Here is a 22,675-nt window from a genome sequence, read left to right on the forward strand (position 1 = left end):
TTCATCCATCCATCCATCCATCCATCCATCTATATACATATATACATTGCTATTAGATTTACACGGTTGCATACTCTTAAAAAGAAGAAGAAGAAACAAAAAAACATCAATCCCCCCCCCCCCCATCTTAAAACCGTCTACCAAATCCGCGAGCGACTCTTCCACGGTGGGGGTTTGTTTTTTTTTCTTTGTTTTCCCCGTCTATTCGTTGCTAGAAAACGTAGTCCACTCTATAAGCTAGAGTTCACGTTAGACATTGGCATTGCGTCTCGTGTCTTGTGTCTTGTGCCTTGTGTCCCTCATCTGGCGTCTCGCGTTCTATGCTTGTTGGCTCTTTACTATTTCTATAATTCCTCTTTTCCCATTTATAACCTTGCCCATAAACTCATCAAATTGATCTCGATAGTTGGCGTAAACTATTCCAATCATGGTGTAGAAGCTGCCCACTGCAGTAGCTTTGAAAACGTGGATTTTTTTCTTTTCAAACTCCTCCTTCTCGACAAATTCAGAAATTAAAAAACCCAGGTTCATCGAAACACAGCCAGTGAGAGCGTTCCATTTCATAAATTCCCGAATCAAGTCCCCGTTCGTCACCATTTCCATATCTGAGTTCAACTCGAATTCGGAGTACGACAAGTACCGCACGTCTTGGAATATGCGAAAGTAATTGATGATGGACAATTGGAAACTAAACTTGCCCAAGCTCCGGAGCTTTTCCGTCTCGAGCATCGTCCGCTCATCCCCTGTTAGTCGCGCTGGGATTTCCGCGTTTGTGAGCCCCTTGGAAATGGCGAGCAATTCACGCGGTGAAAGGGTAAGTGGCGCAAGAAACGCTTTGAGGTCATCATGAACTGCGGCGGGGACGGTGCTTGTGTCGAGTGGATGTAGTCGCAGTATCCGCATCTTATGTGGATTCAGTGGGCCCTGAGAGAAGCAGGGGATGATAAACTGAAACGCGGTCTGAGTGTTGGTAGTGGTGGTGGTCATAGAGTCCACACCTTGAGTGAATTCTTCATCCATGCCGTTATTGACTGGCGGGGGTATGTGTTCGTGGACTGCATTCGAGATGTAGCGTTTGTTTCTTCGAAGTCTGACTTTGCGAAAGCCCCGGTACGTCCTTGTGATTCCCATCATTCTCTGCGCTCTTTCATGAAAAGAGATAGGCCACGAAGGGGGGAAGGAGGCGGAGGTCGACGTAATGATTAAATATGGTTGGGATCTTTCGACCTAAACAAAAAAGAGCGGATCAAGTATAGATTTGCAACCTTGCGTGTGGGAAATTTTTCACCGCACTGGAAAGGTTTGGCGAAAGATGAGAAAGAGATGGGATCACCAAAAAACGCCAGATCCCGGTCCCTTGATATAAGACACTTTTTAAAACAACGAGATGTCGTCCAAGTCGACAGCCAAGAAGAAGAGCAGCCAGGCTCCGACGCCAGACGCTGGCAGTGCGCCTGCTGGGTCTTCCAAGAAAGTCAAGATCCCCAAATCGTTTATTGTGCGCCCACACAACCTTCACCCCACTTGCAAAACGGCAGCGAATGTATACTTGCAACCACAGATTCTTGAAGCTTTGGAGTTCAAACCGGGGCAATTTGTATACGTTGGTCCTTTGTTGGGGCAACCTGGAATCATAGCCGCCGTGTATCCAAGCGACAACGTTGCTGCTGAGAATGTGATTTGCGTATCGGAAAGTTTCCGCAAGCTTGCTGGTTTGCTTCTAGGGGACCGCGTTGAAGTTGCCAGGACGGAGACTCAGCCCACATACGCTACAGATGTCGAAGTTTACGGTGGTGGTGACGGTGATCTTGCCCCGAAGGCCATTCTTGAGCAGGTTGGACTCGTATACCCAGGATTGTCCCTCGAGAACGACACTCTTGTTGTTGTCGATGTCAACACCTCGATCGAAGGTCTGATGCAGGGACTCGACTTGACGTTGAGAGACGGGGATAAAATCACAGTGTCGCCTCCATATTTATTTACACCTCAAACAACGATTCGAGCGAGTGAAACGCCAAGCCCGTCTCGTTCCAAGTACCCCAATCTCCCCGACCCGCTCACTTATTCGCAAATTGGCGGTCTCAACAAGCAAATTGAATCGCTAAAATCGACTATAGAATTGCCGTTGCTCAACCCAACGCTCTTTTCAGATTTTGGCATCTCACCACCGCGAGGGATCTTGCTCCATGGCCCGCCAGGCACGGGTAAAAGCATGCTTCTACGCTGCGTGGCCAGCTCCGTCTTGAATGCCCACATCTTGTCGGTCAACGGCCCCTCGATTGTGTCCAAATACTTGGGCGAGACCGAGAATGCCTTGCGCGGCATTTTCGAAGAAGCAGCCAAGTTCCAACCGCTGATCATCTTCATGGACGAAGTAGACTCGCTAGCTCCCTCGCGTAGCTCAGACGACACGGGAGAAAGCGAAGGACGCGTAGTGTCGACTTTGCTAACATTGATGGACGGAATGAGCCAGCTGGGCAAGGTTGTGGTTGTTGGAGCCACCAATCGCCCCAACGCAATAGACATCGCATTGCGAAGGCCCGGCAGATTTGATCAAGAGATTGAACTTGGTATACCAGATGTCGAAGCGCGGCAAGAAATCTTGCAAAAGCAATTTGAGAGAATGAACCCCGACAAGTTTGAGCTCGATGACGCCGATATCGCGGTGATTGCATCGAAAACCCATGGATACGTTGGTGCTGACTTGACGGCCTTGTGCCGCGAAGCGGTGATGAAGGCCATAAACCGCGGTCTTGCCGCGCGCTTGCCGCAATCGCAAATGAAAATCACCATGCTGGATATCGTGGAGGCCATGGCTGAGATCCGGCCGCTGGCGATGCGAGAGGTTTTCTTGGAGATGCCCAAAGTTTACTGGTCGGATATTGGAGGCCAACAAGACCTCAAGCGGAAGTTGATCGAGGTGGTGCAGTTGCCGTTGGAAGCGGCACCGTCGTTTGCGGCATTGGGGATCACTGCACCCAAGGGGGTGCTCTTGTATGGCCCACCAGGGTGCTCCAAGACGCTAGCGGCTAAAGCACTAGCTACGGAGTCGGGGTTAAACTTCTTGGCCATCAAGGGCCCCGAGATTTTGAACAAGTATGTGGGTGAGAGTGAGCGCACCATTAGAGAGATTTTCCGAAAAGCTCGAGCGGCGGCGCCTTCCATCATCTTTTTGGACGAAATTGATGCCATTGCTGCCGATAGAGATGGAGACGGTGGCGGTGGCGAAACATCGGCTTCGAGAAACGTGCTTACTTCGCTTTTGAATGAAATTGATGGTGTTGAAGAATTGAAAGGCGTGGTGATTATCGGTGCTACGAACAAGCCCACTGAGATTGACTCCGCATTGTTGAGGCCTGGCAGATTAGATCGCCATATATACGTGACGCCGCCCGATTATCACGCCCGATTGCAGATACTTGAAAACTGTTGTCGCAAATTCAACTTGGTCAATATTGACCTTGGGGAAATCGCCAGCAAAACTGACGGATGCTCCGGTGCCGAAGTTGTTCTTTTATGTCAAGAGGCTGGTCTCAATGCGATAATGGAGAATCGAGATGCCAAACGTGTCGAACGCAGGCACTTTGTCACGGCATTACTGGGGATAGCAAGAAACATCACTCCCGAAATGTTGCAATATTACAAAGACTTTTCCGATAAATCAGGAATATCCATGTGATATCGGACTGTGTGGAGCTCGTTAACGTCGATTCATTATCAAAAAAAAAAGAAAAAGAAAAATTTAGACTGGAAAAAACAAAAAATAAATATACACGTGAGGCATTACCACCAGTTTACTACTGTTGTTGACATCCTTCTTGCAAATTCTTTTCTAAATCAGGAGGCAAGTCCTTATCGCTAAACCCAAACGGATCAGCAGCGCCGCTTTTGGAGCCTCCGCCCAAACCAGGCAAGAAATCGCCCGAATCACCAACCAATTCCAGTGGAGGTTGGCCCAACTCTTGTAAACTTTCCAAAAGCGAGTTCACCTCGTCACGCTGCTTCTGGTTGGAGTCACTGTAGTCGGAACTTTCGAAAATCTTCAAGATATCTTTGGTGATGGCATACTGTTTTTCATAGTTTTGCAACTTGGATTGCTCCAACTTGTCCTTGTTCTCTTCCAAGTACTTGGGGAACTTCAGATTGAGGTCTTTGATAGGCTCGTATAATACGTCTTTTGAACTCAACTGCTCCAACATTTCAACGAGCAATTTGCTCATATCCATATCTCCGCCGCCCAAACTTGCGTCGCCTCCCATGCCAGCTAATAGTTGCGTCAAGATGTCCTCAGGGTTCGAGCCCAAGGGGTCCTTCTGGATCTTGGAGTCAATGTCCTGGCCCGACTTTCTCAATCTCTCCATGGTCTCCTTCATGACGTACTCGAAATTAGCCGGCTTGGCCTCCTCGGCTTCAACCTCGGCCCGGTGGTTAACTTCAAACTGTTTGACTAGCGTTTCAAACTGTTCCTGGGTTTCGCGGTCTTCGATCTTCATGTCTTGGATCAAGTCTGCTATCGATTTCTGAAAGTCGTCACCGAGTGGGTTCGTGGATGGTGATGATGACGGTTGCGCGGGCGCTTGTGCTGCCTCTTTGGCGTTTCCCTGCGACTGCCACTCGGTGTCGTTGACTGTTGATCCTGGAGGCTTGCTCAATATGTCATCGGCGAAATCATCCAAAAGATCGTCCAAGTCGTCAACATCGTCACCTCCTCCTGCTGCTGCTGCTGCTGCTGCCGTAGTGTTCAGCTTGGCCGCTTCTTCTTCTTCCGCTTTGCCTGTTCCTTGAGCCGTCTCGGCAGTTGCAGCTTCCACGGTTTCTCCGCTCGTTGAAAGTGCTGCGGACGTTTCCTTAGGAACCTCTTTTTCTTCTTTTTCGGCTTCCGGCTGAGTGCTAGACATATCGAGCTTTTTCACTTATGACCGTATCCAAATGTTCCCTAGAAAAAAATTGCAACTAAGTGTCTATGGAAGTTGGAAGGAGTGGATGGTGAACGGGGGTGAGGTGGGATCAGCTAAATGTTGGAGGTTGCGGTCGAAATTTCAATTTTCACTCTATTTTTTTTCCGCTGACCGTCTCGTGGTGCCGCCGCAGTGCCGCTACTCTCGCGAGGACTGGCGGCAGTCGTCGCGGTGGCCGCCGCGGCCAGTCCTCGCCAGGGCAGGGCGGAGTCGACCTGTAACTTTTTTTCTCGTTGTTTTTTTCACGAGCCACGGCATGAGTTTCTAACCACGGTGTAACCGAGAACCTCCTTCTGCTCCCCCGCCTTTTTTTTTGCCTCTCTCACACATTGTATATCTCGTCCCCACATAAGTTACTACTAACCAGGCCCTACAAGAGACACACCCGTAGGTAAAACTCGGAGGTAAGTGGTTACACCGTGTCTCAAGGATAGTAGAAGCAGAAGCAGAAGCCAAAACCATTTTGGATCATCAAATAGTGGTCTCTTTCTCGGGACTGGGTGTCGTTCTGCTCAGAAATTGCAGCCGTAGAGTACTACCCACTCATGCTACAACTTGCTATTCAATTTCGATGGAGTTGCCTCCATTGCTAGAGAGTATGCAATGTGTGTGATTCCCCCGACTTCCTTGTATCATTCATCACCTCTCTATACTGCTCCAAGCTATATACATAAATGCATACTTTTTTTTTCATTTTTTCATCTTTTTGTTGTTGTTTTACAATTTAGGCTTTGAAGCATCGGCACCACCAGCGGTGGCTTCAGGGTTAATCTCCAATCGGCCTGATTCCGAACCGGGTTCCACAGCATCTTGTCCAAAAAACACAACAGTGACGGTCAAGTCGTCTCTATATCTTCTTGAAACTGGGTTGGGGATGGATATTATCATGGAAGTCTGCTCTTTTGAGCCGCCGTTGGATAAAGCGTTTCGTATCAAGTGCGTCGACACATTTTTATCTTGTAACAAAAACCCGCCGCCGCTGCTCTTGCGTATTGGCTTTTTGCTTGCCTTATCCATGGTGATATCTTCCACCTCTGGCAACTTGTTCTCGCCCACGGTGCCAAAAAAGTTCCATAGCGACTTTTGAGGCCGCACCATCTTCTCCCGCTCCATCCATTTGACTACTAGCCCGACTATCTCTTCATTTGTCAACATTTCGTAAAGACCGTCACTTGCCATTACCAAGAACTCGTCGTTATCGGGGTTGATTTTAGTTGATGTAATCACCGGTTCTGCCGTGACATAGGGCGGCGACTTCAAGTTATTTGGCAATCGTTTACCGAAAAATTGTTTGTATATACGTTCTTGAATCGATGCCGGGAGTTTATATCGACAGTCGCCAAACGCTCTTGTGGGCTCCAAGCTGCCCAACACGCGTCCGTTGCGGATAACATTGGGCTCATCCGGATGCTCACTGATAATCTTGGCAACTTCGGTTGGATTGGCACCAGTCTGGTCGATACTCAACTGTCTCGCAGTCCAGTGGTTATTCCTGAATGAACCTAGTATTGCTCTCGAGTCACCGGTCACGGCAACTTTCAAGATCTTGGAATTGGTGTCGTAAAACGCCAAGAGCGCACACGAGCCAGATAATGCCGGCATTAACAACTCTGCTGCTTTAGCTTTACTGCCATCGGTAAGCAATTTTTCAATGTTTTTATTAACAATTTCGTGGTCCAACTTCAAAAATCCATTCTTGATGGCCTGGTCAATGGTGGCACTATTGGGGACATATCTCAAGTTCTCCTCGCCTTGCACGGGCTTGTAAATAGTGCCCAACTCGGAAATGACATAATTGATCATTTGGTCTCTCAATTTCGAGCTGGTCGTCCAGCCACCGTGTCCGTCAAATACACCAAAAAACATCCAGTCGGTTGTAGCTTTGATGTTATTGTCCTGCAATATAGGCACTTGAATTATCTCTTCGGCTCTATCATCTTCAATTGGCGAGTTGGAAGGGAGTTGGCAAATGTCATATCTCTTGACACCTTTGCCTCTATTGACATAGTAGCTTTCCTCGTATTGGCGCAATTTCTTGTCAACTTGTTCTTCGTTTAGCAAAAAGACACCTTCTTTATGTTGCTGGTGACTTATACTATTCTTTTGATGTATAGAGGATGTGCTAGTCGAATATAACTTCTTGTCATCCAAAATCGGCGGTGGGCCCTTTGCCGAAGTACCAGACGAAGCAGAAGTGGATTGCGTACCAAGTTGTTGCTGTTGTTGCTGCTGCTGTTGCTGTTGTTGTAGCTGCTGTTGTTGTGCCAGGGCCGATGAGGGCACTGTATCCAAGTTATAGTAGTTGGATTGGCTAAGCGCGACATATGAACCAACAATGATGACGCCCGTGACAAACGCAACGTTCTTCCCTTGTTTCTGATACTGATTCTGGTCTTGCTTTGGTATGGATTTGAACAAGTTTTTCGACAAGTTTCTCAAGTTCGACGTTGATGTTTTCGACGACGACGACATAAATCGTTTGCTGATCATTTGAAGCTGTTTGTTTGTTAGATAGATGAACTTGGGTCTGGCCGATAGAACGTATGACATTTCCGCAAACTTTTATCGACGAATATATATATGTATATGTATAGATTTATTGTCTGGAGGGGGGTGGGGAGTGCCACACTGGCGGCGAATCAAAAGGAATTTCGGTTGGAGGAGAACAGGATGAAAAAGCGACTTCAGTTTGGGTCCGCACCGTGTACCAGCCGGCTTGACTTGAGCTCTATAACGTTGCAGTCGAAGGAATTGAACCAGTGAAAAGGTGCTGGTTCCGTCTTCTTGTTGTTGTAAGTAGTATTGGTGGTGGTTGTATGAGCGATAATGAGTGCTCTTTATTCGTGGGTGTATTGGTTCTCCTGAAGTTGTTGCTCTACTATTTTCTTAGTCACGTGTACACGACCACGACCAACTGCTTCCACTCAGCCGAGGGCTATCAAACCGTCGAATCTGGCTGTCATCATCATCAGCCAACCAACTAACCAGCCAGCTATCTTTGCTGAGATTTGATATTCCGGGTTTGAAATTGCTGGGAAAGTTGCTAGGATGGTCTCGAAACAAAGTGGCCAAGTATGAAAAGAAAGAATCGAACTAGGCCTCTGCGACGTTTCTGCGCAGGAGGATCCAAGCTGAACAAAGGGCAACGTAGCACTGCACATGTAAATTCCAAACAACAACAGCAGCAGCAAGAAGAAAAGCTTGAGAGTCTTGAAGCGAAATACAGTCGATTGGGCACAGATGATGCTGAACTAGCGTCGTCGACCTCGAATTACCCGTGGCACCTAATTCCTCCTCGAATCGGGCTTGATCAGCATAATAGTAGTAGTGCTCGGCACCGGCAACTGCAATTGCAATTGCAGTTGCGCTTGCCCTTGCTCCAGCAGCTCTGCGCTGAGCAAATTGCCTATTCCACCGCTGGGCTCACCACAGGCTTGTTGCGCCGGTTGCCGTGGCGTATCGCCAAAAAAATCTGGGAGCTGATCTTGTTCAACAACATGGACTCCTTTGACATCTACGCGAAATTTGCACTCATATTTGGCCATCTGGTGGACTTTAGAAGCCACGCGTATGATATCCAAACTGTGACAAGTCGCGCCGCCGTGTTGCGCAAGTTGAAGGTTCCTCAAGGCCATTATCGCATGGACTGCGTACCGGGGGACGTCTCCGTTGACGAACTCGCCATGCAACTAGCTCGAGTCAAACACCGCGTGGTGTTGGATATACGAGACTCCAGCTGGCCAAGGGAAGCTTATTTCAATCTATACAACGTGCCAAACTTGTATGGTTTAAGTTTCAACCATTCAAGCATTGACGATTCTTTCCTATACAACTTGGGTTCGGCTTTGGTGTCTAGTTGCAAACTTGCGCGTTTGGAGTTTGTCAAGATTCACGACACCAAAGTTACGGCGCAAGGTGTGCAAAGTTTTCTAAACTTGGTTTCTGGGTGTGAAAAGTGCCAGTTGAGTTACGTGCAGCTGGATTACAGAGTCCTGGCCAAGTCTTGGTCGATCATGGACGATACGCTCCGGCTGCTGTTTAAAAATCAGCAGATTGGAATGGCATTTACAAAGATGCTTGATGCTGGCACAGTCACCCGAAAATCTTCTTCATCTTCATCTTCCTCAGCAGCAGAATGCCAGCAATTCAGAATAGTGGACGTGTGCGTCATGGGCGGTGTGTCTCCTCCATACAGCGCCGACAAATTATGGGCTAAACGAGCAAGAACGGGACGCGTGACTCTGCTGGGTTTCATCAACATTCGACGGCCAACGCTGCCCAACAAGGCTAAAGAGTGTCCATCTCGCAACGAAATACAGCCGGCATCTAAAAAGAGAAAAGTAGTCAAGACCAGTGCTAGGGACTATTTCGGTATATAGAGTTTCAACAATCTCACGAATAGTCAATGTCTTTGTCAAATTTTTATTTTTGCTTTTTGTTTTTTCTGGTAGACTTATAAGTTACTAGAATAATAGAATACTTATTCATCATCGCTTCCAATGTCGAAATTCTTGTATGTCTTCGGTAAGGGGTCATCATCATCATCGAAATCATACTGGTGACCAAAGTCCTCGAAGTTTTCAAAATCTTCAAAATTCTCAAACTGATCGGCTGGTTCCGGCTCAGGTTCAGGTTCAGGTTCAGCAGATGGTGTGTTGCTTGAAACGCCAGGAGCCAACCCACTGGAAATGGCGCTGGGGTGGTGTTGGTGTTGTGGTGGTTGTTGTGGTTGTCGGCCGCTTCCAAATTTTAAATGGTCCAAAATGTTGTGTGCCAATGGTTGCGGTTGGCCCAAACCAAGGTCTATTGGACGAGAATGGAAATCTGTATCCGTGTGGGTCTTATTATGAGCCCAAATGTCTGAAAGTGGGGACGCTATAGTGTTGTTGGCTGTTGCAATATTGCTGGTAGAATCGCCACTGCTAGCTTGAAGTGGAACATTAGTGAAAGGAGCAGGAGCACTAAATTGGTCGTATTTGGACTGGTGACTCCAATCAGCAGCTTGATGTGCAGCTTGACTTTGAATTTGATTTTGACTTTGAGTCGCGACATCGGCAGGAGCCGTCGGGCTGACAACGGCCGGTTTTCTCCCCAATAATCCCATCAATCTATTTGCCGAATTGGACGACGTCGACTGCTGCGATTTGGGGTTTGCGTTTTGAGTTTCACTCGAGCCTTGTATCTGCGCCGTGGTGGATATTGTCGATTCACTAGTTCGAAGAGCTGCTGTTGCCGGTGGTGGCGGCGGTGGTCTTTGTGAGCCGTCTTCGGCGGTGGCAGCAGGTTTGCGGAGGAGACTCAAAAAGTCTCTGGTTGGAGAAACAATGTGCGAGGTTTCGTTGGCATTGGAATCGCTCGATTCTTTACGTAGTAAACCGAGGAACCCGTTTGAAAGTTTGCGCTCGTTGGGAATTGGAGCAGTGGAAGAAGGCGCGGTGGGTTTGCCCAAGAATCCTAGTATCTCCTTGGATGCTGCGTCGTTCGGTTGTGCCTGCTGACTGGTGGCTGGCGGTTGGAAAACTTGTTTTGCCTGCTGACTGGTGGCTGGCGATAGCTGCGCCTGTTTCACCTCGTCATTCACCTTTGCTGCTTCGGGAACAGGATCTTGGCCTACAGTTGCCGACTCCGCACTGGGTGCTTCTTTTTTAGGACCGAGCACGTCCAGTAGATTAGCTGGATTATCTGAACGTTTGAGTAATTTAATCTTTTTCCCCGCTGTGGGCTGTCTTTGGTAAGACGATCTAATAGACTCCTCAATTTCGTTTGAGGGTTGTTGGCGCAGCAGCGAAGACCTTGGGGGTTGTTGTTGCTGTTGCTGTTGTTGCAGCAGCAAAAAAATGTCTGGCAGTGCAGATCCTGCTTTTGGTATTGTAGCTCGTATTTGAGTTTTCTCAAGAATCTTTGTGGGACGCGTTTTGGCCAAATCGGACTGCTGGCCATTCGCTGCGCCCTGAGGTGCTGGAGCATTGGCGCCTTGCAATTTCTTTGGAAACACACTCAACAACTCCTGGGCTTTCGACCGGATATTTCCTGTATCGGTGGTCTTCTTTTTAACAAGATGGTCCACTTCGCTTTTGGTGTGCATCTTGGTCCTTAGTATAGACAAAAGCTCCTTTGAGTTTGTGTGTGGCTTCTGCAATTTCTCGGGGTTTGGCGGCTCTAGTTGCTGATTATAGTGCGCTGGATGGTGGTGGTGGTGGTGAAATGCGGTTGCATTCTCGTAACCGGGAAAGTGGATTGGTTGTAAATTGTTGGTGAGTGCGTGCCGACTCGATTGGTACTGTCCCATGTTGGCATGAGTGGAAGGGATTGGAATTTGGCTCGAAACGTGGCCGGAAGCAGGCTGGGCCCCAGCTGCATCGCCAGCCAAACTAGGATCGACGCGTTGCAAGATATTCAACAACTCTCGGCCGGCATCGGGCCCCTTTTGAGGATGCGGTTTGTTGATCCCCATAAGCTCTTTCAATTTAATCTCCATGCGTTTGATTGTCTCTTCTTCGTTTCTCATGCCCTGGCATTTGCTGATCCACTCCAAGACGGCCTTCATGATGGTTCCAATGATGAAGTAGCTATTCGAGTTGGCCTTGATCTTTTTCGGCAAGTTCTTGACACTAAACCATTTGATCTCGGAAATCTCAAACCGGGCCACTGGCTCAAAAATTGTATCCTCGGGAACATTTTTAACAAGGTAAATCTTGTAGTTCTTGCCTCTAATCGTGCGCTCAACGTAGTCGTTTTCGTCGATATAGTCCCTGCAGTTGAACCCGATTTCCTCCTCCACCTCTCTCACCGCGCAGTCGATATCGCTCTCGTCCTTGGATATCTTTCCTCGAGGGAACGACCAGGCGTTGGACTCGGTGCCCTTGACCAATAGCACTTTCGTCAAATCGGGATTGAACAAAGCGACGCCCCGCACGGGGATGGTGCTCTTGTACTTCCCAAATCTGGCAAGAGCGTCCACCGGATCGCCCCACTTCCATATTATGGGGCATTTCTCCAACAATCTCGCTGAAAAATTCTTCATTTTCAATGCGGGCAAGCTGGGGTTCAACTGTCGAACAAAGTCCAAGTAGAACCAATGGGCTTCTTCCACTTGAAAGAATATCCTTTCAATTGACGACAAGTCCTCCTCGGGCACGTTCACAACAAACCGCACTAGCAAGTCCTCTAGCACTTGATCTAGCGACTGGTCTGCTAGACCCTCTCTTAGCTCTATCGACATCTTCTTTTTTCGTTTAACGGCAACTTGATTTGGCTCAATCCTTCAACAAGTAGTTTGGATTGTTACAGCACCTTGACTTGAGTTGTTTCTGCTTTTTCGTTTCACCACGTATGTGTTTTATAATGCTGATTTAAAGGTAATTACTGGCGTTTTGCTTCTATTGAACAAGTCTTGAACAAGATGATCAACACCATTTAACATCAACAACAACAGCGACAAGCCACCAGAGAGTCTGTCTAAAAAAAAAATTCGGCAAATGCAAGCTACCAATTTCACACTACCCTTTAAAGAGGAAAGCAGCCGGGGGGAGGCAGAAGTCATAACCAATACAACCAATACAACCAACACGAGACAAGCACCCTACACTCTCCATCTCCGTAACTATGAGTGCTCGAGCGTCAAGACACTTTAGTATTGCCGCTAGGTGGTTGGAACAACGGGCCCCGCCTCGGTTTGTCAACACGTTCAACGAAGCAACCAAGGCTGCCCAGAAGAAGTCATATGCCATCACGAGGCCCATTGGGTTGGAATCGCCAATCTTGCTAAACCACAGGTTGTCGGATACGTACTCCTTTTCCAACATCAGAAACGAGCTATTTGGAGAACAGGCCAAGGAGAGGCGTCAGCGGAACTTGAACTATGACTTGAAACACTCGCCAATCTACGAAGCCAAATCATTTGAACATACAAAGGGCAAGATCTTCACCCCTCCGATCTCTTGGTTCAAGCAGGACAAGTCGTTGTACTTTCCCGACTTTGTGGCCAAGACATTGACGGGTAAGCAAGAGAGTCTTTATGCTGCCTTGAGCGACAAATACAGCATTGTTCGGTTATTTTCGTCAATCACTGGTGACAATTGCAGCCGCTCCTACTTCAAAGTCAACAACCAAGACTACTACACCACCGACTATGCACAGTTCACTAAACAGTTCCCCCACTTTCAAATCATCGACATCAACATGCCAACCAGCTGGATCAAGGGTTTTCTCTTGAACTTGTCGATCTCCAACTTGAAGAAGATTATCCCACCGCAGCGATACGACCACTACTTTATACTTCCAGGCCACATATTGGCTCCCGAAGTCAGGGAAACGTTGCATTGTGACAATCAGTGCTCGGGTTACATTTACATTCTTGACTCAACGGGAAAGATTCGGTGGGCCTCGAGCGGATATGCAACTGCGGAAGATTTGCAACTCGCGTGGAAAGTCGTGAAAGGGTTGGAGAAGGAGGCATCACAGGCGGCCAGTGCCCGAGTTTAATAACAGGAAAAATGCGCTGTAAATAGAAATATACATAAACCAGCACCCCTCCATCACCGAAACACACAGTAGTTCTGCTTACCGTCTTCTCGGAATTAGGCGGCTTTCAGGGGCGGAGAGGAAACAGCGGAAAAGGGCTTAATTGGACCGGTGTAGCCGACGTGGTAGCGCTTTGCCCAAGATCATCTCAAGCTTTTCCGCATTTGCTTCGCAGGAAACTCGTTTGATCCCGTCCGACATCTACACCATGTTTCTTGTTGTTTTTTTTTATTTTCAAATTGAAACTGAAGCTGTAAGTCCCAGGCATAGTCCTTAGGCATGACAGTATCGCAAAGTGTATGTGTCCAACAAATACAGCCGGTGCTCATCATAGGTGATGAACTTTTTTCAATTGGGAATCTCTCTGACAATCCAAAATACTTCAAGCATGGAGATAATATGTTAATTGACTTCTGAATGATGAGTACCAAAATCGAATGCCAACGCGGTATACTAACAATACATTCAGAGCTTGAATCAGTTCTATCTAAGTTGGGGAAAGAAAAGAAGGAGGGATGCCATGCGCCTCATCAGTCGCTTGTACCATCCATGGTGTTGAACATGAGTCGGGCCTCCAGTACAATTGGACCTTCATTAGACCTTGCGTCTGTTTCTTCTTTTCTTCCTTCTGTCCTTCCTTTCCTTCTTCCTTTCCTTCTTCTCCTTCTCCTCATTCTCCTTCTCCTCATTCTCCTGGCTCAATCACCTCTCCCGCGTGTAAGTGGGGGGGTGGTCGCGCTCTTGCCCTAAATTATCCTTTTTACACGTGACTTGGATGTGTCGCGAATTTCTATGCAGCTTTTGTCTGTCGTGTAAAAAAATGACACAGACACCAATGTCCCCCCAGTCTCCGTGGTGGTAGCGCCTCTTCAACCCAGCACTCAGTAAGAGTGAAAAAATTCAAAGTAAAGCCTACTGCAATTTGTTCATACTTACTTCTCCAGCAACGTCACAAGCAAACACAAGACTCGATACATAGAACATGTCTGCCATCCAAAAAGAAAAGGTTGATCAACAACCAGAGGAGCAAATCCACAAGATCAGAATCACTTTGACCTCGACCAAAGTCAAGCAATTGGAAAACGTTTCTGCCAACATTATCCGTAATGCTTCCCAATCCAACATTGTCAAGAAGGGACCCGTTAGAATGCCAACCAAGGTTTTGAAAATCACCACCAGAAAAGCTCCAAATGGTGAGGGTTCCAAGACTTGGGATGCTTACGAAATGAGAATCCACAAGAGAGTCATTGACTTGCAAGCTCCAGCTGCCACCGTCAAGAAGATTACTCAAATCACCATTGAACCTGGCGTGGATGTCGAAGTCACCATTGCTGCTTAAGTGCTGCTTGAGTAGTAGAGCACGGGGTTGGTTTCCACGAGATAAGTAATTTGAAATCTGAGCTGCATCCAAGTGCTCTAGGCGCCGTGTGCTTTAACTGGCACGCTGACGTTGCGGGTTAGCTATCAGGATTTGGTGTAGCAACTAACATCCATTTATTTCTAGCAAAAAGTAGAAGTAGATGATTAATATATATATATATACATATACTCATTCTGACTTGAAAATGGTAGTTTTCTAGAGTTACCACCAAAAAACCCCTCTATCAACTCGGTTAGGAACTTACCCACTGTCCACTTAAGTGAGCCTCTACTCTTCAACTCATGCATCCTTCTATCCTTTGAGGTGTCTCGAGTGTTTTTTCATCAACCAAACTTAGTATGTAACATATACATGTTGAACCTTTTGGTGATAGCCACAAGGAATAATTTTTTTTTTTTTGCAGCTAAATGAAGCGCGCAATATTCCAGAGATGAGAGGCCGCCAACTTACCCACTGCTCCACTCTTAGAGCACACCTTTGACCACCAACACTACAACAACAACAACAACCAGTCCAGAAGATGAAGTTGGACACGTCCCATATGAGGTCTCTCACCTCGGACGACTTTCGGGTCTTGCAAGCCGTGGAGCTTGGTTCTCGAAACCACGAACTTGTCCCCACGCAAATGATCCACTCCATCTCGGGGATGAGATCGCCATCTGGTACACAGCGAGCTATAGGCGACTTGGCCAAATTGAAGCTCGTGGCGCGGCTCCGTAACGCCAAGTACGACGGGTTCCGTCTCACGTACAACGGATACGACTATCTTGCACTCAAATCGATGTTGAATCGAAATACCTTGTATTCCGTGGGCTCAACCATTGGAGTAGGTAAAGAATCGGATATCTTTTCAGTGAGCGACCCACAGGGAGTGCAAAAAGTGATCAAAATACATCGATTGGGCCGCACGTCTTTCAAGACGGTCAAGAACAATAGAGACTATTTGAAGAATAAGCAAACGTCCAACTGGATGTACTTGTCGAGATTGGCTGCTGCTAAGGAATACCAATTTATGCAAATCTTGCACGAAAGCGGCTTCAATGTGCCGGAGCCGTTCGATAACTCGAGACATTGCGTTATGATGGAGTGGATCAAGGGTATCCCCATGAAACACCTCAACTCGTCCAACATAGGACTGATGGACTACAAGAAGTTGTATTCTGACTTGATGAACTTTATCGTGAAATTGGCCAAGCACGGATTGATCCATTGCGACTTTAATGAATTCAACATTATCATCAGGAACGAAGAAGACCGCGCGGCAAAAGGCGATGATTTCGTCGTTATTGATTTCCCGCAGTGTGTCTCGATTGAACATGACGACGCCAAGGCGTACTTTGATCGAGATGTAGAAGGGATCCGTGATTTTTTCAAGAAAAAATTCCGATACGATCCGCAACACGACCCAACGATGCTTGATACTGAAGGCTACGGAGACGGCTACAAGTATGCTTATCCTAATTTCAAAAGGGACATTATCCGTGAGGCTCATTTGGATAAAGATGTGCAAGCCTCGGGCTATGCCAAGAAGAAAACTGGTAGGCAAGAAGATAAAGATTTGGAGAAGGCTGTCTTGGGGATGAGGATAGCTACGAACGAGGATGATGATCTTTCTGAATTTGATAGTGAAGACGGTTATGACAATGATGATGAGGAGGAGGAGGGAGAGGAGAATGAAGATTATGAGGATGATGAAGGCGATGACTTTGAACACGACAATAGTGCCAACAACGATGATGAGGAGAATGAGAAGATCATAGAGGCGATATCGGCGGGGGTTGAAAACTTGAAAATGGACAAGCTCGGAAACTACATACTAGAGTAGAATAATAGAGGGTGTTCGTTTGTTCCTTTCTCCAATGCAAAAAAAAATTATTGTCTAAATTACTATTCGTAGAAAGCGTTGAGCGGTTTTTGATTTTTTTTTTAAATATACAAAAGAATTAAGTCAAGACATCTTTTCTTAACGAGTAGCCATACCCTTGGTGACAGCTCTCTTCAAAGTCAATTCAGCTTTTCTGTAGTCATCGGCAGAGGAGTCTTCAACTTCCAAAGTTTGCAAAGCTTCAGACAAAGCAGTCACGATCTTGTCCTTGGCGGATTTCTTCAATTTAGCGCTCAAGACTGGGTCGGTGACAGTTGATTCAACTGAAGCAACGTAAGCTTCCAATTTTTGCTTTTGTTCGTGTCTTTTTGCGAAAGCGTCATCGGATGACTTGAACTTCTCAGCATCGTTGATCATCTTTTCAATTTCTTCGGTTGACAATCTACCAATGGAGTTTGAGATGGTGATGTTGGCGGATCTACCGGTTGACTTTTCAACAGCGGTAACCTTCAAGATACCGTTGGCGTCAACTTCAAAGATAGCCTCCAAAACGGGTTCACCGGCTTGCATTGGTGGGATGTTCTTCAAGTCGAATTCACCCAACAAGGTGTTTTCGGTACAGTTGACACGTTCACCTTGGTAGACTGGGAATTGCACGGTGGTTTGGTGGTCGGCAACAGTGGTGAAGGTTCTTCTCTTGATGGTTGGAACGGTGGTGTTTCTTGGAACAACTGGAGCGAAAACGTTACCTTGCATAGCAACACCGAGAGACAATGGAATGACATCCAACAACAACAAGTCCTTGGTTTCGTCGTTGGTGGATTGACCGGTCAAGATAGCACCTTGCACAGCAGCACCGTAAGCAACAGCTTCATCTGGGTTAATGGACTTTTCCAATTGCTTACCGTCGAAAAAGTCGGACAACAATTTTTGGACTTTTGGAATTCTGGTAGAACCACCAACAAGAACAACTTCGTCCACTTGGCTCTTGTTGATCTTGGCATCCTTCAAGACTTGTTCAACTGGGTCCAAAGTCGACTTGAACAAAGCTGAGTTGATGTCTTCGAATCTAGCTCTGGTGATGTTTGCTGAAAAGTCCTCACCGTCAAACAAGGAGTCAATTTCAACGGTGGTTTGGGTACCTGAAGACAAAGATCTCTTTGCTCTTTCACAAGCGGTTCTCAATCTTCTCAAAGCTCTAGCATCTCCCGAGATATCTGAACCAGTCTTCTTTTGGAACTCCTTCTTAAAGTGCTCCAACAAGTTGGTGTCGAAATCTTGACCACCCAAGTGAGTGTCACCAGCAGTGGCCTTGACGGTGAAAACACCACCGGTGATGTTCAACAAGGAAACATCGAAAGTACCACCACCCAAATCGAAAATCAAAACGTGTCTTTCCTTTTCGGATTTACCAGCACCCAAACCGTAAGCAATAGCAGCAGCAGTAGGCTCGTTAATGATTCTCAAGACGTTCAAACCAGCAATGGCACCAGCATCTTTGGTGGCTTGTCTTTGAGCATCGTTGAAGTAAGCTGGAACAGTAATAACAGCCTTTTCAACCTTCTTACCAATCTTGGCTTCAGCAATCTCCTTCATCTTGGTCAAGACCATGGAGGAGATTTCTTGTGGCGAGAAAGTCTTGGTTTCACCCAAGTACTCAACTTCGATTTGTGGTTGGCCGTTTTGCTCAACAACCTTGAATGGCCATGACTTGATATCTTTTTGAACAGACTCGTCATCAAAAGCTCTACCAATCAAACGCTTGGCGTCAAAGACAGTGTTCTTTGGGTTCAAAGCAGCTTGATTCTTAGCAGCGTCACCAATCAATCTCTCTTCACTAGTGAAAGCGACGAAAGAAGGAGTAACTCTGTTACCTTGTTCGTTGGCAATAATTTCAACTGCTGAATCGTAAGTAGCAACACATGAGTAGGTAGTACCTAAATCGATACCAATAGCACCTTGGAAAACACCGTCAGCCATCTTATATGTCTATTATAGTCCTGGGGGGGGAGTTATGGGAAGGGTGAAAAATTGGAAAAAAAAAAGAAGGAGAAGAAAGAAAGAAGGAAAGTAGCGAAGAACTAGTAAAGGGGAGACTCCAAGTGAAAAATTTTGTAGGTTTTCCACAGAGCCTGCAGACAGTGAAGATTGCAAAAATTGAAAATTTTTATCTTGAATGGGTTTTTTTTTTTTTTAAAAAGAAATTTCTTTCAGAGTTTTTTTTTTGTTCACATTTGCTCTGCTCGTGGTTACTCTATTCTGGTAATGGCGCTGTAACAGTTCGGCTCATCTCTCCCTATAGCTTTCTTTCCCCCCCCCCCCCACCTCTCTGAACCTCTGCCTCTTTTATTCACCTCTCTCTCTCTCGCTCGAGGTTACCCCTAAGGTATATATAGGGTATGGTTTCAATCTATCTGCGGCACTATCTCGATTGTGGCTAGGTTGTTGTGGGGCTGGGCTAAGCTAGGCTAGGCTAGGCTAGGCTGTCCCTTGTACCTCAAAATCTTCTCCAGTTTCTACCACACAGTTCTTGTGTCACCCACGATCCTACCAATCTCATCGATTGCAATCTTGACGTTACCGACAAAACCAGATACAACGATATCCTGCTTGACATTTTTTTGCCCCGTCACTAGAAAATGCCGTGTGTCGTCTCGTCGAGGTGGTAGCACGTTGATCCAGCATTTCAGCTGGATCCTGATGGAGTTTAATCTACTGCCGCCTCTGCCTATGATCTGGCTCACTTCTTGCTGGTTGAACTGCAACATCACCGTCTCCATCTTCTGTGTCTTTGCTCCTTGTTCAGTTTTCAGCTCTGTCTCCTTTCCGCAACGCTTCAACGTTTGTAAGGGGCCGGCTGATTCGATGGGAACGACGCTAAAATCGTCCAGCTCGCGTTTAATCGGTTTTTGCAGCCACCACATCATGTCGGCTCCCAGGCGCGTGAATTCCACCGTGCCGTTTTTATATCTTCCATGTAGTTGGAAAGCGTCCTCGAGGTTGCCTTTCACAGTTATGCATTTGTCCTTTTCGAGTAGATAGTGGACAAACAATTTCATAGCAGCAGCAGCACGAACTCCCCTCCTTGGCAGCACAAATCTCACCTCCCAACGAGAATGCAACAGGACCCTGTCAATTCGAATATCGCACTCGCACTCCGGATCGATCTCTAGGCTAATTGGATGAAGCTCCTCCTTTACCTGTCTAAGAACTTCCACTAGGGAACCGGTGGAGCAGTACAAGGTAGGTGGCGGTGGTGTCACGCTCTCACAAAGTGGGTCAGTGGCAGCTGGCTGCAACCTCTTCAAGTCGAAACCAAAATGGTCCCCTTCTGCGAGTAGTGAGTCTATGGAAATCATGCCCGAGATTTGTAACGGTCAAGCTCTCGAGTGCCATCATACAAAAAAAAAGACCCCAATTGAAGGCTGATATGGTGTGTGTGTAGCGGACGCGTGGTTGGTGAACTTGATCATTTTGCAGCACATTTGAAAAATTTAAACCCCCCTCCTGCACTTCTTTTTTGTTTGGCAACAAGTATTTATGCGTTCTTGTCCCATACGCCACGATTGCAGCCAGTCACCAACATATTATCATCAGATGCGGCAATATAGTTAAAAGGCTGAAACCAAGGTGACACTGGGAAACTGGTTGTAGAGTTTACTCTCAGTCAAAATCAATCCTCTCGCTGGGTCCTGGACAGTGTCGAGAGGCCGTTGGATGAAAGAAAAAATAGAAACCTCCCCGCAATAGCTTAAGGCGATTAAGCCCTGATCCATGAGCCATGAGCCAAAAAAACGATGGGAAGTGTATTAACGATTAGCTATAATTAAAGAAAAAAAAACCGAGTCTATTCTAAGTCTTCTATTAGTTTAGTTTTGGGTTGTTTAACTGGACTTGGTAAAAAGACAATTTCAAGCAACTGCTTTGAATCACCCTACCTATGTCAAATAAGAAGTAGTAGATTCATTTGTGCAGATTGCAGAATTCTTCATCTTCGCTTCTCTCCTCATAAAAAGTTCGGGCAACTTCGTATAAGAACTGAAACTGGTAGACTGTTTGAACCATCATCATTCGTCTGGATCGCAACAGCGCAACTGCCTTGTAGATAACGTCCTTGTTGCTGACGGCGGCTGCCGAGTCCAACAACTCCTTGAATGTTTCTCTGTCCCTGAACAAATGGTCATAAATCATAAAAGTGCCCGACCTTCCAACTCCTGCTGAACAGTGTACAACGGGTACAGGTGGGGATCCACTGCCGCTATAGCTTTTTACTTGCGCGACGTGGTTTGAAATTTTAGCCAATGGCTTAAACGAGGGTGGAACTTTGGCATCTGCCCATTTATAGTAGTAAAAATGATAAACCTTTTTCGTCTTTTCTCCAGCTTTCAACTCCAACTGCGTTAAAAGATAGTCGTCGTCGGCGTCAACAGTCTCCTGCACGTTTGCAATCTCCATCTCGCCATAAACGATGCCTTCCTCCTTGTTCTTTTGCGAGAAATCCCACGATTCGCCAGCCGCGGGCCAGTACCGATCGCACTTGACCATACCTTGCTCAATCAAAGGTGTCACCATGACAACGATGATGACGTCGTTGCCCTGTTTTTCCAGCTCGCTAAAACACATGGACCAAAAGTGGTTTCTCGTGGCGGGCAAGGGCCCCTGGCACGCAATGTAGTCGTTGGCGATGCTGCCGCGGTTGGTTTCAAGTCTCATGTACGAGGCGTTGATGTAGTCGGAATAGGTGGCGTCGTCAACCACGGGTATCTTGACCCGGGCTCTGTCGTAGGGTGACACGTTTGCATATCGGTTCCGTGCCTTGTTCTTCTTATCTAGCGCGGCTCTCACCGTCCAGATCGAGTCGACGTCGTTTAGCCCCTCGATGATTCTATTGGATTCTATCTCATTCAACTCGTTGAATTTGTCCTTTTGTTGCTCGGCGGTGACGGTTAGCACCGTCGGCGTGTTTGCGATGGGGGAACTGGTTGTAGTCGTGGCTGATAGTTTGCTGCCGTTGGGCATTGGCTTGATCTTCTTGAAGATGTTCATGCCTCGAAATGAGAATTGGGGGAGTAGCAACTGCATCGCTGTATCGGTAACGATTTAAGTGTCTGTAATTTCTCTCTCTCTCTCTGTCTTTCTCTATAGTTTAGATCGCACACCCCTCAAATACACTCTTGCCTCCTGAGACGGGATGATGAAATTGAAGAATTGATCAAACTGTACAAGGAATATATACTTGTGTGTGTGTGCTGTTATTAGAATTTACTCTTTTTCTATCCCAACTTCAGACGAAGGTCTTTTGCCAACTAGATGTCTGAGTGTGTGTGACCACGACCAACAACGTAGTAATTTCTAAATGCAATTAAAAATGGCTTAAGAGGGGTGGCGCTTCTTAAACTTTACTAATGTTTTTTTTTTTTTTTTACTGGGGATTGCTATCTTAGCCCAAGCCGAAAAGCAAGAATATGTAGGTGGAAGACGCCCGTGGAGGGACTTGTAACGTTATATATGGCATGGCATCTCCAGAGTCTCAACCACCACGAGTTGGGGGCGAGTTGGGGGGGTTTCCACAAGGGTAGTTAGAGCTACTAACAGATTTTCAAGAAAAAAAAACTCCCTAAACGTGTTTTGAGTGTGCGAACCTCGCATCTGATGATTCAAATGCACCGTGACTAAACGCAAGCTTCACGGTTCAAGTCATCAAGCTCAAGCTGAAACAACGCACGCATCGTCACCCCCATGAAGAGTTAGCTCGCAGAAGGTGTGTCTCACATCCTCTCTTCTGTAGTTTTCAAAGCCCCGTAACTTTTACCCCCTTCGTGTCGGCTTTTGTTGATAACACCTGCGCACGGCATACTTGGTAACCTTGGAGTTCTCCGGAGTTGTCTCGGCGTGGGGGGGGGGGGAAATGCAGCTGCAAAGTAAGTGGTGGAGTTGGGTAAAGTTAGTGTCCTTGTAGAATGTCACCAACATCAGGGCTTTTATTCT

The 22,675-nt window shown here is 46.8% G+C and overlaps 12 protein-coding genes across 12 annotated transcripts; 5 read left to right on the forward strand and 7 right to left on the reverse strand. All coding sequences in view use genetic code 12, as the record gives it.

Annotated features, from left to right (window-relative positions):
- Positions 1 to 318: 318 nt before the first annotated feature.
- LODBEIA_P18000 (uncharacterized protein) lies at positions 319 to 903 on the reverse strand (the record flags this gene model as incomplete). The annotated part of the gene is made up of 1 exon (XM_066971729.1): positions 319 to 903. One exon carries the CDS (start codon positions 901 to 903, stop codon positions 319 to 321), a length of 585 nt encoding a protein of 194 aa, XP_066828738.1.
- A 484-nt stretch (positions 904 to 1,387) lies between these two features.
- Positions 1,388 to 3,679, forward strand: LODBEIA_P18010 (uncharacterized protein; the record flags this gene model as incomplete). The annotated part of the gene is made up of 1 exon (XM_066971730.1): positions 1,388 to 3,679. One exon carries the CDS (start codon positions 1,388 to 1,390, stop codon positions 3,677 to 3,679), a length of 2,292 nt encoding a protein of 763 aa, XP_066828739.1.
- Positions 3,680 to 3,797: 118 nt separating this feature from the next.
- On the reverse strand, positions 3,798 to 4,898 carry LODBEIA_P18020 (uncharacterized protein; the record flags this gene model as incomplete). The annotated part of the gene is made up of 1 exon (XM_066971731.1): positions 3,798 to 4,898. One exon carries the CDS (start codon positions 4,896 to 4,898, stop codon positions 3,798 to 3,800), a length of 1,101 nt encoding a protein of 366 aa, XP_066828740.1.
- A 777-nt stretch (positions 4,899 to 5,675) lies between these two features.
- LODBEIA_P18030 (uncharacterized protein) lies at positions 5,676 to 7,448 on the reverse strand (the record flags this gene model as incomplete). Its single annotated transcript, XM_066971732.1, has 1 exon — positions 5,676 to 7,448. One exon carries the CDS (start codon positions 7,446 to 7,448, stop codon positions 5,676 to 5,678), a length of 1,773 nt encoding a protein of 590 aa, XP_066828741.1.
- A 584-nt stretch (positions 7,449 to 8,032) lies between these two features.
- LODBEIA_P18040 (uncharacterized protein) lies at positions 8,033 to 9,337 on the forward strand (the record flags this gene model as incomplete). Its single annotated transcript, XM_066971733.1, has 1 exon — positions 8,033 to 9,337. The coding sequence occupies one exon, from the start codon at positions 8,033 to 8,035 to the stop codon at positions 9,335 to 9,337; it is 1,305 nt and encodes a 434-aa protein (XP_066828742.1).
- Positions 9,338 to 9,438: 101 nt separating this feature from the next.
- Positions 9,439 to 12,180, reverse strand: LODBEIA_P18050 (uncharacterized protein; the record flags this gene model as incomplete). The annotated part of the gene is made up of 1 exon (XM_066971734.1): positions 9,439 to 12,180. One exon carries the CDS (start codon positions 12,178 to 12,180, stop codon positions 9,439 to 9,441), a length of 2,742 nt encoding a protein of 913 aa, XP_066828743.1.
- Positions 12,181 to 12,563: 383 nt separating this feature from the next.
- Positions 12,564 to 13,442, forward strand: LODBEIA_P18060 (uncharacterized protein; the record flags this gene model as incomplete). Its single annotated transcript, XM_066971735.1, has 1 exon — positions 12,564 to 13,442. One exon carries the CDS (start codon positions 12,564 to 12,566, stop codon positions 13,440 to 13,442), a length of 879 nt encoding a protein of 292 aa, XP_066828744.1.
- A 1,021-nt stretch (positions 13,443 to 14,463) lies between these two features.
- On the forward strand, positions 14,464 to 14,820 carry LODBEIA_P18070 (40S ribosomal protein uS10; the record flags this gene model as incomplete). The annotated part of the gene is made up of 1 exon (XM_066971736.1): positions 14,464 to 14,820. One exon carries the CDS (start codon positions 14,464 to 14,466, stop codon positions 14,818 to 14,820), a length of 357 nt encoding a protein of 118 aa, XP_066828745.1.
- Positions 14,821 to 15,382: 562 nt separating this feature from the next.
- LODBEIA_P18080 (uncharacterized protein) lies at positions 15,383 to 16,687 on the forward strand (the record flags this gene model as incomplete). Its single annotated transcript, XM_066971737.1, has 1 exon — positions 15,383 to 16,687. One exon carries the CDS (start codon positions 15,383 to 15,385, stop codon positions 16,685 to 16,687), a length of 1,305 nt encoding a protein of 434 aa, XP_066828746.1.
- Positions 16,688 to 16,825: 138 nt separating this feature from the next.
- On the reverse strand, positions 16,826 to 18,667 carry LODBEIA_P18090 (uncharacterized protein; the record flags this gene model as incomplete). The annotated part of the gene is made up of 1 exon (XM_066971738.1): positions 16,826 to 18,667. The coding sequence occupies one exon, from the start codon at positions 18,665 to 18,667 to the stop codon at positions 16,826 to 16,828; it is 1,842 nt and encodes a 613-aa protein (XP_066828747.1).
- A 536-nt stretch (positions 18,668 to 19,203) lies between these two features.
- LODBEIA_P18100 (uncharacterized protein) lies at positions 19,204 to 20,046 on the reverse strand (the record flags this gene model as incomplete). Its single annotated transcript, XM_066971740.1, has 1 exon — positions 19,204 to 20,046. One exon carries the CDS (start codon positions 20,044 to 20,046, stop codon positions 19,204 to 19,206), a length of 843 nt encoding a protein of 280 aa, XP_066828748.1.
- Positions 20,047 to 20,650: 604 nt separating this feature from the next.
- Positions 20,651 to 21,733, reverse strand: LODBEIA_P18110 (uncharacterized protein; the record flags this gene model as incomplete). The annotated part of the gene is made up of 1 exon (XM_066971741.1): positions 20,651 to 21,733. One exon carries the CDS (start codon positions 21,731 to 21,733, stop codon positions 20,651 to 20,653), a length of 1,083 nt encoding a protein of 360 aa, XP_066828749.1.
- Positions 21,734 to 22,675: the final 942 nt, after the last annotated feature.

Source organism: Lodderomyces beijingensis (genome assembly GCF_963989305.1).
Source record: "Lodderomyces beijingensis strain CBS 14171 genome assembly, chromosome: 2".
NCBI classification, from domain to species: domain Eukaryota; kingdom Fungi; phylum Ascomycota; class Pichiomycetes; order Serinales; family Debaryomycetaceae; genus Lodderomyces; species Lodderomyces beijingensis.